This window comes from Protopterus annectens, chromosome 10.part0, assembly GCF_019279795.1.
Source record: "Protopterus annectens isolate FY-2018-M chromosome 10.part0, PAN1.0, whole genome shotgun sequence".
NCBI lineage: Eukaryota > Metazoa > Chordata > Ceratodontiformes > Protopteridae > Protopterus > Protopterus annectens.
Genome location: NC_056744.1, coordinates 1,172,301,920 through 1,172,315,565, shown reverse-complemented (window position 1 = coordinate 1,172,315,565; position 13,646 = coordinate 1,172,301,920). Strand labels below are relative to the sequence as shown.

Sequence of the window (13,646 nt, the reverse complement as noted above, 5' to 3'; positions counted from 1 at the left end):
TTATCTGCTTTCTTTTGCTGCAAGTTTAGAAGACAGTGATTCACAGTCCTGCCATTATATTTTAATGGCATGAGAAAACAGCACCACTTCCTTATGTATGGCATGAGTCATATAAAGAGGACTTGAAATGTATTCGGGGAAGAAGGAAGGAAAGGAAGAAAATAAGATCATGTTACCAAGGCAGGCCCCATGATCAGCCATTTTGAGAGAAACACATTAAAATTGTAAAAGAAGCACTTGGAGTGATTTTGAAGCATTAAAATAGCTCAAAAGCAAAGATATAATGAAAAAAATATGTTTTTTGAGTTATAAGGTGGAGTTTTCCTTTAATATACAATACTCGAATACATTAACTTAAAACAGAATTTCCCATACTTGAGCAGCCCTTTTACAAATTTCACTGGCGAGAACTACCATGATATGATACATTGAGTATATATTGGTTTATCAAAATGAAACAGAATTAACGCTTAACTGACTGATGCCAGCATTTCAAAAAATCAATGCAATGACAAAATGATAAAATTAAAAAAAGATCAGGAAAGGAAATAACTTTTTTTTTTACAATCTGATCACCAAAACCCTACCACACACTGAAACATAATTTGCCTGAATAACGATAGTGTTACATAATATTTTTCAAATGTTAAGGTACAGGGCTAGGGCTAGCAGGTATCAAGCACATAGTGGGGGGGAGCAGACCATTCCCCCAAGTTATATATGGCAACACCACAGTCACATGCAAGTAGGGAAAAAAAGCAACGTCAATCACTGAAAGTGTTTTACAATGATTTTGATTTGTATCCTTGGCATTCATTAAGATTACTGTCAGTGAATTAATTGATTCCCAGTATGAGGCAGCCATTTTCAGAAATGAAGGAAACAAACTGTAACTTGACTGTCAAATGCTTTTACTGTAATCTCTTCAAGGATCATCATCACAGCTTTGGTTGTCACGGTTTTAAAATGGAATGCTAATTCTCCCTCTCCCATACAAAAAGAGACAGGCTAATATAGCACTCATTCTTAACTATTGAATTCTGGGCATCACCTGACAGGCTCCAGTATTTACTCTTTCCATTCTGGTAATTGGAGAGATCTGAAGTGTGGAACTTAACTACTCTACCAGTGTTCTGCTATATGTGACTAATGCAGAAAATAGAAGTACAGGCTCTTCAAAATCTTATTTGATCCATATCTGCAAACTTCTTGATGGATTTCTAAACTGCTTTGACACCTGCCCTTAAAAGAATCTGCTTATCCTTGAGGTAGTTGGGCCTTGGTCAACATAGCTGCCAGCCTAAATACTTTTCTCATTCTAACAAACTTTCCATGATAAGCCAGGTCCTGTAAATATTTTCACACAATCTAGGCCTTGTTCCTTTCACTCAGTTTAGTCTTTAAAAAAGGTAGTGACCTAAGGAAATTAGATCCAATACAATATCCTTGTTCTAACTGGAGAATCTTCTCCTAATTCACAGTAGGTATTACAATAAATATATTGGCAGTAATTACACTCTGCAGGACTAGTACTACTTTCCATTTACGGGCTTCCAGCTCCTTAAACAGAGCATCCTGCAAGTGTGAAAAAATAACTGCTTGCCTACATGGATTTGTTCTTTGTCCTGTAAATGAGTAAAAGGGAAACTTGCCACTGAGAAAATTTGGATGCACACTAGTTCCAGCACACTAAGCTTAAATGATTGAAATAACTGCATGCAACACTAAGTTATTATTAGAGACTATGTTTATCCTATGTGCTTTTTTGCCTCCATTGCTGATAACCATCACACCTTCTCTAATGGTCTTGAGTCCATTTGTTCTGTCATAATGAGTGTCCACAGCATGGAGGCAAGAGTAGTTTGTATTTCATTACCCAAGCCATGTGGCTGATATGAGTATCTGGATCACCATAGATTCTTTCATGTCTCCCATGTGCATATGTGCGCTTCCACCAACATGCTAAAGATGGCTACCTTCATCAGCTCAGGATCATCAAATTCATGTCTTGTCCCTGGCCCCTTCAGTGCTGCCCAAACCTCTGCATAGTGGTGTCTGGCTGATAAGAATCTACCTCTCTTTCCCTCCAGGGTGGGAGAGAATGCACCGGCTGCTCAGCCGCACCTGTCCATACCTGGTTCTTCAGGCGTCGAAACTGTCAATCACTTAGTTCGAAGTCAGGACTTTAGCCCTCCTTTCACTTCACAGAGCCAGGCTACCTGACATTATGCCTGCTATTATTAGGCTCCCCAATCAAATATGCCAGATCCTGAAGGTTACAATTTTTTTTTTTTTGCAGCTGCTCCTTGGCAGGGGTCAAGCCAGTTTAATTCTCCTGATTCTTCTGACCTTATAGAAGCAATTCAGTACATATCTGAAAGCTTTATTCAAGATGGTATGGAGGAGATATATGATCTACCTAACAAGAAGCTGTGTGGCCACCCAACTCAATCTGGACCATCAACCAACTAGGCCAGAGTATATGGTTTTCAACCGGTAAATGCTGAATCTTGTGTAGCCTCTTGCAACAATGCAAGGTTCTCCTTTGTGAAGATGTTGTCATTCATAATAGAAGCAATGGGTACTTCAAATGTCTTGGGGACTGACAACTTACCTCTGGATGTCCCAACGTGAAGTATCTAGGTATTAGCTCGTTGTTTAAAAACTGTATTCTGTACCAAATTGAGCATCTGCTCTACATACATCAAGTCCACGGATGTCCAGCAATAACAAACAAGAAATCATTCAATGTAAGAAAGTGGCAGAAACAGTTGGAGTGCATTACGGCCAAATGACCACATCAAATTCCTAAAGCTGAGAGGGTCTGATGCCATTTTAACCACCATAGCAAGGAGCAAAACAGCCTGTCTCACTACTGATTACTCTCCTGGAACCCTCACTGAAGTAGTGAGCCAGCAGGGGAAAAGGGGATTTTGAGCAGGCACCTACATCTGGAGTGGGTAAACAAACCCCAACTCCAGCAGTTAAGAGGGAGTACAGACTCACTATATAGCCAGTGTTAGTTTCATTACTAACTTTTATTTTTAATTTTATGACTAAGAGACTACATGTGTGGTTTCCTTTCCTAAACAGAAAGAAAAAAAACAAGGAAAAAGTTCTAGCACAAGACAGGCTTGTAAACTACATGTTCTCCCAACTAAAGTCTTCTTAAGTTTGGCACCATGATTATATTTATCAGTGTCAAGATTCACTCCTTAAAAAAAAAAAAATAAATAAATAAATATAAATATATATATATATATATATATATATATATATATATATATATGACACTGAAGATGAAAAAAGTACAGTTTTGTACCTACCATAAATGTAGATGTTCGAAGATCCACATTGCTGCAGTCCTTACTTATGGGTAGTCCGCTGTCCTCGGTCGGCCCGAATACCAAAGTATTAGGCTGACGTCGGTCATGGGCGCTCAGATCTGACATCAGAGCGCCAGGGTATAAAAGCGCATGACCGACGTCATATCCTCAGTCTTTTCTTGCCCCAGATGTCAGAAGGCCCTAAAAAGAAAGGCCACAGCCAAAAACAGAATACCTCCCAAGAACAGGCCCAACAACAACCATCACCCAAAGCATATAACCATGCCAAACTACAGTGGGGAAGGAGGGAGGGTAAATTGGACTGCAGCAATGTGGATCTTCGAACATCTACATTTATGGTAGGTACAAAACTGTACTATGTTCTTCATCTCACATTGCTGCAGTCCTTACTTATGGGTAGAATCCCAAAGCAACGGGAAAGGGAGGATGGCAAAATCATAAAGCATTAGGGGCTGCTAAAATGCCCTGTAATATTGCAGTGGCAAATCCAGCCCTAGACTTAGAATAAAGAGGAAGGTGGTAATGTTTAGAAAAAGTATGTACTGAACTCCAAGTAGCTGCTTCCAAAATATCTTTTGTAGCTACCCCCTTAGAAAGGCAGTAGAGGTGGCAGTAACTCTAGTGGAAGGAGGTCTGATTCCAGCCGGAATCTCCTTACCATGATGGGAATAACAGAAAGAAATACAAAACCCAATCCACTTAGAAATAGTTTGTTTTGAAACAGGTTTACCCTGAGAACCCAAAGCAAAAGAAACAAACAACTGCTGAGACTGTCTGAACTCCTTGGTTCTGCTCAAATAATAACGCAACTGCCTGTGAATATCCAAAGTATGCAAAATCTTCTCCCCTTTATTTTGGGGGTTTGCATAAAAAGTAGGCAAATGAATAGTTTAGTTTAAGGCCACACTAGAAACCACTTTAGGCATAAAGGAAGGATTAGTACGCAAAGCTACCCTATCCTTATGAAAAATCAGGAAAGGCTCCACTGCCATAAGGGCCTGTAATTCAGAAACCCTTCTTGCAGAAGTAATGGCCAACAAAAAAGCAGTTTTCCAAGACAAATACTTTAACTCGGCCGTAGCTGCAGGCTCAAAAGGTTGTAGAGTAAGTTTTTCCAACACAAAATTGAGATCCCAAGCAGGAGTAGGAGCTCTACGTGGGGGTCTTATGTTCTTTGCCCCTCTAAGAAATTGCTTAAACAAAGGATAAGAGAATCAAGGAGGGTCACAATCATAGTGAGCAGAAATGGCTGCAGCATGAATCTTTATAGAGGAGAAAGACAAACCTTTGTCCAGTAACTCAGTAAGATATTGAAGAGAAGCACTTAAATTAGGCTTGGAAACATCAAAATCGTTCTCTTTGCTCCAAATAAAAAATCTCCTCCATTTATCAGCATAAACTTTCCTTGTACTAGGCCTTCTGGCCTCCAAAATAACATTCAAAACTTGTTGTGGCAGCTGAGACCCTCCAGCGTCTAAAACAGAATATGCCAAGCTGTTAGATGCAGAGACTGAATCCTGACATTGAGGAAGTGACTGCCCTCTTGAGACAAAAGATGCGGAATTAAAGGTAGAGGCCATGGAGGCTCCCTTACTAAACTCCTCAGAAGTGGGTACCAGTGCTGTTGAGGCCAATCCGGTGCTATCAGAATCATGGATGGTTTGTCTTGTCTGGCCTTCAAGAGTACCTTGGGGAGGACAGGCAGAGGTGGAAAGGCATAGACATGAAGATTGTTCCAACTGAATGATAGAGCATCCACCTTCCAAGCTGTGTGATGAAACCTTTTTGTGCAAAACTTTGGCAACTGGTAATTTAGTGGAGAAGCGAACAGATCTATGTCTGGAGTCCCCCATAACACTGTCAACTGCTGGAATACATGAGGATCCAATTTCCACTCGTGAGGATCCACCATCTGTCTGCTCAACACATCTGCTAAGGAGTTCTGTGCTCCTGGCAGAAACCTTGCTTGAAGATTGAGGTGTAAACTGAGAGCAGTCTCCCACAAAATCATCGCTTGCCTGCAAAGTGGGTATGAATGGGTTCCCCCTTGCTTGTTGATGTACCACATGACAGTAGTGTTGTCTCTGTTTGAATCAACACCTGCCCTGGGTGAAGTAAATCCTTGAAAGCCATTAATGCAAACTGGACTGCTAACATCTCCTTCAAGTTGATATGCAAATGTTGAAGTCTGACAGGCCACGTGTCTTGCACCCATTTTCCATTGAGGTGTGCTCCCCAAGCCTTGTCCGAGGCATCTGTCGTTAGAATCTGACTCACCTCTGGTCGGGTCACAGAGAGTCCCTTGTTTAGGTGACATTCCTGAGCCCACCACAAAAATTCCTTCTGAATGCAAGGTATTATCTGAATGACAGTGTCTAGATCTTGGCAGTGTTGTGTCCATACATTTTGAGATACCATTGAAGCTTCCTCATATGCAGTTTGGCATTGGGAAGCACCAGAATACAAGATGCCATGAACCCTAAGGCTTGAAGGACTGTCCTTGCAGTCAGCCTGGACTGTAGAGACATTTGATGGAAATAAAGAGAAAGGCTTCTTTGTTTGTCCGGGGTCAAAAAAGCCATCTGGGAAGCTGTATTCAGTCTCACACCCAGAAAGCACATGTCCTGAGAGGGTACTAGACTGGACTTTGTTTCGTTCACAGAATACCCTAGGCATCTTAACACTACCATCACATATTGTAGATGATGAAGAAGTTCGTCTTTGTCTTGAGCAATAATCAGGCAATTGTCCAAATAAGGATAAATCTGTATTCCTCTTAACCTGAAAAGGGCTATCACTGGAGCCAGAACCTTTGTGAACACTCTGGGCGCAGTAGATAAGCCAAAGGGCAATGCAGAGAACTGATAATGTAAATTTCCAGCTCGAAAACGCAGGTACCTCCTGCAACTGGGCCTGATAGGAACATGAAGATAAGCCTCTTAGAGATCCAGAGTTACCATCCAGTGGTCTTTTCCCAACAGAGGTAAAAGCTGTTGTACCGTCAGCATCTTGAACTTTGGAATGTCCAGATAAGTGTTGAGGATAGATAAATCCAAAATCGGTCTCCACGTGTTCCCTTTCTTTGGAACTAGAAACAGGCGAGAATAAAATCCTAGGCCCACTTCTGACAGAGGAACTTGCTGTATAGCTCCCATTTGAAGAAGTAAAGAAATCTGTTTGTGAGCCTCTAACCTTTGCCGAGGAGGAACATCTGGCATGCCTTTGAAAGGAGGCAATGTATGGAAATAAAACTTGTAGCCTCGGTTTATAATGTCCAATACCCATTTGTCCTGGGTGACTAAAAGCCAGTTTAGCTTGAAAAGTGCTAACTTTCCTCCCAAAGGAGCTGCCAGGCAAGAGGAATCTGGCAGCTGAAAATGCAGGTCATTGGGCCTGTTTACGAAAGGACTGGCCCTGCCCTCACCTGCAGACTGTGCAGGCGAACTCCATGTTCTAGGTCTGAAGGAACTCTGAGCTCTGCCCCTACCACGTCTAGATCTGCCCCTAGACTGAGAATCAGAAGAAGGGTACGTCCATCCTTTAGTAGGCCAATTTCTACTAAACGTTGGAGGTTGCACCTGCAAAAAATCTTTAACAGTCTGCATAGACTTAGCCTTGTCCTCCATCTTCTTTAATACAGACTCTACAGGAGGACCAAACAAAACTTCAGACTGTAAAGGGGCATCCAGAATTCTAGTCTTAACATGCTCAGACAAATTCTGATCCTTAAGCCAGGCGTGCCTTCGAATAACTGAACCAGTGGCAGCCACCCTAGAAGAAGCCTGTAAAGCATCAAAGCCACACTGTAAAGAATGCTTGCCCACCTGTTCAGAGACATGTACCAAATCCTGCAGTTCTTTACACTCAATACCCTCTGCTAAAGCATCCACTTCAGATTTTAGCTGAGAAATGAGGAAATTCTGATATTTCAACATATGAAACTGGCAATTTAAAGCCCTCATTGCTAACGTAGAAGAGGTATACACCTTCTTACCCCATCTATCCAAAGCTCTAGCTTCCTTATCTAGAGGAACCGGATTTTTCACAACAGAAGCTCTAACACCCTTAGGCCCCTGTCTAATAGTTTCTGGGTCTGCCCTAGGACTTTTATACAGATATTTATGAGCCTCAGGCACCCTGTAATACCGGTCTGGTTTGACTGGCGCAGGAGGCACAGAATCTGGATTAAGGGAAGCCTCCGAGAAAACATCTTGAACAACATCCAAAACTGGAAGTATAGCTAAGGGTCTATGCTGTGGTAAAAACAAAAATTCCCTAAGCCTTTTCCGAGAATCAGAAAAATCCTGTCCTTCCCACTTAAAATGCTCCCTCATGGAATGTAAAGTTTCTGAAAAAGAAAAATCCTCAGGAGGAGAAGCAGAAGGAGTGGAATCCTCTGCATCAGAATCCGAATAAGGAGGGAAATCTTGAATGTCTTCCACAGAAGACTCTGAATCATCTGAGGCCTGCTCCAAACTTTCCAACTCTAGCTCTACCCTGGGCCTCTTATCGGGGGGGGCATAGAACCTCTAATTAAAGTAATCAAATCTTCTGCCATTTTAAGCATGTGCTTTTTAGGCACTGACCCTGAGGAACCAGGACTGACACCAGAGGAAGGCAAAACAGACCTGCCCTTAGAAGGAGCCTTAGAAATAGTAGCAGAAGGCCTAACCACCCTAGGCACAGTAGGGAGAATAGTAACCTGTGAGGCCCCTTCAGCCTGACCTGAGTCCTGTGAAGCCACCTCTTGCAAAATCAAAGTTTCCCCCTGAGTCTCAACAGAAACTTCAGTCGGATCCACCTGTTCCCCTGTAGCTTTCTAATGGACCGGCGTCCGAAACGGACGAATCATCCTGCCTAGGCTTCACAGATTTGTCTTTGCGCTTCTTCGTGGAAGCGGGCGTTGGAGGATCCGACGGCATATTATAATTACACCGCTTGCCAAAGACTAACCTAGCGCAATCTAACCTCCGTTTTATAGCTCGCTTATTGAACCTAGCACAAAACCGACACCCGACTACGTCGTGCTCCGGTCCCAAACAAGGAATACAAAGTGAGTGGTAATCCCTATGCGGTATCTGTTTCCCACAAGAAATACAATTATTCACTTTTTCTGACATCCGGTAAATAACTGAGGCAAGAAAAAACAAAAATATTCCCCAACGGGGTACTTAGCCCAACTTGGTATCGGTCTGAAACTCCGAATTCGAAAAATTTCAGAACGCCGAACGGCACTTGCAACGCTGCTTCTGCATCGGACTATGCGGCAAAAAAGACTGAGGATATGACGTCGGTCATGCGCTTTTATACCCTGACGCTCTGATGTCAGATCTGAGCGCCCATGACCGACGTCAGCCTAATACTTTGGTATTCGGGCCGACCGAGGACAGCGGACTACCCATAAGTAAGGACTGCAGCAATGTGAGATGAAGAACATCTGATATTTGCAAAAGCACTTTTAGTAATTTTCTGTTTTGATATAACAAGGAGTACAAAACCCAGATCCAATGCCTTGTACCTGCTTGCCTTAGAGTATGTGTTCTTAGATTAGTGACCCTACAAACATACTGCTTTCCTCTGTGCATTATCAAATTCCAGCCATGCAAGGTAGCAGGTGGTGAGAAATATGTCAACATTTAACTGTTGACTAGTGTTATCATTAAGTAGTAACATCATGTGATAGTCCAAGAAAGAGGAGATAAAGCTGATATTGGCATCATCTTTGTAACTTTTGACCATAAAAGCTTAGACCAAGAGCTTTCTTTGGGTCTCAAACACAGACACTTCCTTCCAATGACTACTAGGAGGCAGCATGGACAGGCAAACGATGGAAAAGAAATGAGAGTTGGGGTTATGACACTGCACATTAACCACAACATTAGAGATAATAATGAGGGTCGTGGACGACCATCACCTATGGAAGGCTGCTCTGTTTTACACACAAGAAATGTTATCCCTTCATTTGGCAAACTTTTGTAGTCTTCTGTGTTTCTAATATCAGGTCAACATTTTAGAAAATATTGTGATATATTATAACAAAATGAGAAACAGATTACTAATTCACTTCTCCAATATGCTGAAATATTCAGGATGTAGTGTTTGATAATAGGATCAATTGTAGGTGCTGTAGTACAACAAAATGTTGATAATACTGGGGCAATTTTTCAACAATACCTTTTAAGGATAAAGGGAGTAGGGTGTAAGCAGAAAGCACTTTCAATATCAGTGCTATTGACTATGTCTTTGGGAACAGGGGAGGGGGTAACCCAGTCTCTAAAGCAAAATTACACCTAGTGATACCTCACTGATATATAGCCAACTATACCAGTGTTATTGACCATTACTTAAAAATGTTTAAACAGCAGTAATAAATGCTCTCTTCATTAAGCAGTCATCTGTACAAATGCAAAATTTCTAATTATTTCTTTATCACAGTATATATTTTACTGATTCTACACCATTTCCAATTGCATGCATTTTATTTAAAATTAAATTTCTATTTACTATTTACATTTAAGCTCTTGTTGAGACAGCTCTCCTCTGGAACCCAAGCCATGCTTGTTCTCTGTGTCATTTTATGGGCCATTTTATTCTAATGAGAGGAATTTAGGGATATGCATGCCTCCAATTCTTTTCAGGTCAAGTCAGTGAGCACTATTGGTGTACACCATGTCGCAATGCAAGCAATTAGGCATGGCCCCCATGGATGAGCTGCCTGGCTTAGGGTCATGACTGAAAAGCGGCATCATATCGCCTACACAGAAGGCTAAGCTAGAGGAAGAAGCTGTTCATTCAGTCTTTCACCCTTTTAGTTAAGCCTCCCTCAAAGAGCTTCAAATCAAAGCTGGAAAAGTGAAGGTAGATATTCTACTTGTACATCAAAAGGATGATTAATTTTTCTTTAAAATTAAATGTGAATATGAGCTCAATGGTTTGACTGGTTCTAGTGTACTAAGATACAAAACACTATTCTAATTTACTGCAATATCCTTACTCAAAAATGTATTGCAAATCTAAAACCACAAGCCAGTCTTTTCAAGCTGCTACATACCCTCCAGTTTTCTGATCCTGTGCTGTTGCTGTTCCTTTTCTTTTTCAAGTCTTTGCACAGCCTGACTGAGAGATTCAATAACCTGAAATGCAAAAACACAAGATTTACTCATAACTGGATGAAAATAAGTCATTTGAATCAAACTAGACAGGAATATGCATTTTCTGAACTAGTCCCCAATTCCATGCCCGTGTTCCCACGAGCAACATCTTCTATGTTCTGTTATTATCTAAAAAGGCAGTTTCGTAGCTCTCACTTTAAGCATGCCAGAATGGCTTTTATTTTGGATTGCTGAACATGCACCCAAACTGATTTACAACGTATAAAGTGAATTGAAAACAAAGTGCAATGTATAAGGATACTGACCACAACAATGGATCCTTGATGAAAAGCTATTTGGGTATTAAATCATGACATATGGGATTATTCACCTTGAGAAGCACGGTGGATCTAGCCTGCATTATTCATCAACTTTTCCACCTACACAAACTGGTCCAAGTCTCATACTGATGTCTGTACATCACTATGGACAGGTGTTGGCCCCCAATAAATGTTAGCACCAGTGGGGGACATACATCGGGAGGATGACAGGCACACACACAGTATTTCCAGATGCAGCTCTCTGCATTTAGTACAATTTCCCTTAAGAGCACACAGACACCACCAGTCACTCTGGGGCTGGTTTCTTCCTCTTTCTCCAGATCCCCAATAAGATTCCCCACTGGCATAGCTATAGGGTTGAGATGTCAGCTGAGTGGCCAAGACCTCCAGCACCCTCTCTGTCCAGCCAGTGCTTTGTGTCCCTGCCCAAGTAGCTGACACACACCCTTTGAGGTTTGATTTATACTTACACACACACACACACGGGAAAGGCTGGCACAGGTTTACTAGCTATGCCCCCTTCTGCTCAGACTATAAGGTAGTTATCACTGCCACCAGTCATGTCCTTATCAGCTACTTTAAGGCCCTTAACAAATGTTGTCCAATCTTACTGTGAATGTTACTATCAGTGCAAATAGTTTGCTCAAGAGCAATGGTATTAGGACTGGCCTACAGGGTCATCAAATAAATATGCAAGTACTCCCAGAACTTAAATATGTGTCACAAATATCAGCCACAATGAAAGGTTTAAATATATTTAATAGAAATTAATAAAAGCACAAGTAAATACTCAATATATAATCACAGTAACATCAGAGTTCAAAATCACAGCAAATATTTAAAAAACACTGCACGACAGTCTCAAATAAAGAAAAACATCTAAATTAAGCTTTGCTATATTCCTAACTATACTCAGAGAATTACTATATCCTAGTTAACTTACTTACAGAGCAAGTAAGGCAGATGTGGTGAGTGGGTCTTCCAGCTGATGTTGTCAGGTCAAAGAAAAATACAGAATACTCAGTCTCTCTCAGAGAATTCTTAAATTAATATCTCAAATATTACTGCTGGGATAGCTTACAGTATAACATCACTTCTTGTCATCTGACTCTATCCCAGGTTAAAAAAAAAAAAAAAAATGATGCAGCTGATAGCATTTAGCACCTACCTGTGAAAATACATAAACAAGGCTTTTCTTAGATCTAAAGCAGATCCTGGAAGTCATAAAACACTTCCAAGACAATACAGTGAGCCTCTAATTCTAGACATTGTGTCGTCAGTCGTCACTGAACTGAAACTGAAAGATAACATCCTTTTTTATGGAGTGGCTATAAAGTAATTTAATTTCAAATATTTTTCTGAAGTTTTGCAAGTTAACCTTCTGTATTCCAGTTTGCCCTTTTAAAATATATACATCTAAACAGTTACAACAGTGTATGTACATTTCTGTTCTGTTCCAGTAGGTATACTGTGGATAAATTTTTAAAGGTCAGTACTTTACAACCCTTTTCAACATACACTTCTGTACCAACAGTTTGATATACACAACACACACAAGCATATGAATCATGTTGATATTCACAAATGACATAATTATTTACAAAATTCCAGATAGCTGGGCTGGCAGTATCTCCTTTTGTGACAGACATCATCAGAACCAAAACTTTACATGCACACTACTGACAAGTTTATAGACAAAAACAGCAACTCTAAAATCCAAACCAAGTCCATCACAAGAAGTCGACCTTCATAAGTATATGATATTTTACATGAGAACATACCAGCTCTCTTAAGGTAGTTTTGGCAGGGTACCTGTTATTTACTCGACCGTCTTAAATATAGAATGCTGGAAGTTCGAATGGGGAAGTTCAAAAAATAGAAATGTCGAAGCAGCGGAAATTCGAATACTTTCCCAGGGAAATAATTCAGTTGGGTGTTTCCATGGTTTTGACATTTTCTGTCGTGTTGTGCGAAAAGTACAGATCAGGTTAAGGTAAGTGTGTGAAAGTGACGGACTTTAGGTTTAGGGCGCGGGTAAGGTAACTGTGCAATAGTGATGGACTTTAGGGTTAGGGCGCGGGTTAAGGTTAGTGCATAGATAGTTGTGTATGTAAGGTGTAGTATAGGTTTATTAGATTTTTGAGAAGCCGCGGTGGTGTAGCGGTAGCATTGTTGCCTCACAGCAAGAGGTTCTACTGTTCGATTCTTGGCTGGAGTGCCTTGTGTGTGGAGTCTGCATATCCTCCCCGTGGTCAAGTGGTGTTCGAAAGACATGCGTGAATGGGCATGCCTTAGTTGAAGGTTGGGCATTGGGCTGGCAACTCGGCACCAGAAAAACCTACTGCCAATTATTAGTAGACAGGAGTTCCGCTGTGGCAACCCCTAACCGGTAAAAGCCAAAAAGACAAACAAAAGGTGTGCCTGTGTTGTGTATGTGTTTTTCGGAACAGTGAATTTTTTCCCTAGGAAAAAAATTCGCTGTTCTGAGGTTTCAATGTTGTCATATTTCGAACTTCCAAGTTCGAACATATGGTGTTTGAAATTTTGGAAGTTCGATTATACGACATAGACCCGTTTTGGCAAACACAAAGAAATCAAAGGCAGATCACTGGAATCACTTTTGTCTGCAGTGGAAAGTGCATCACTCTCCACTGTTGTGCAACTTCTAAAGTTGGTATATACATTTTGAGGAGGTGCAGGGGGGGGTTGCACCCTTGCAAAAAAAATTATTTTAATGTTTGCTGAAGGTAGTTTCCATGAACTGCTTTCAGTTTTCTTGCGTTTGCCAAAACTGTCTTCAATTAATCAACATGAACCCATTTATGCCACACCTGACGCTTAATGAAAAAAATTGTACTACTACTGAA

At 41.0% G+C, this 13,646-nt stretch overlaps 1 protein-coding gene across 1 annotated transcript in view; it reads right to left on the bottom strand.

Moving 5' to 3' along the window:
* The window catches only part of LOC122813542 (synaptonemal complex protein 1-like), a gene marked incomplete in the record, with an annotated part of 863,486 nt that overhangs the window by 632,216 nt on the left and 217,624 nt on the right, over nucleotides 1-13,646 (bottom strand). The window contains 1 exon segment of the mRNA XM_044085917.1: nucleotides 10,399-10,480. Coding sequence (XP_043941852.1) covers nucleotides 10,399-10,480 — 82 coding nt within the window.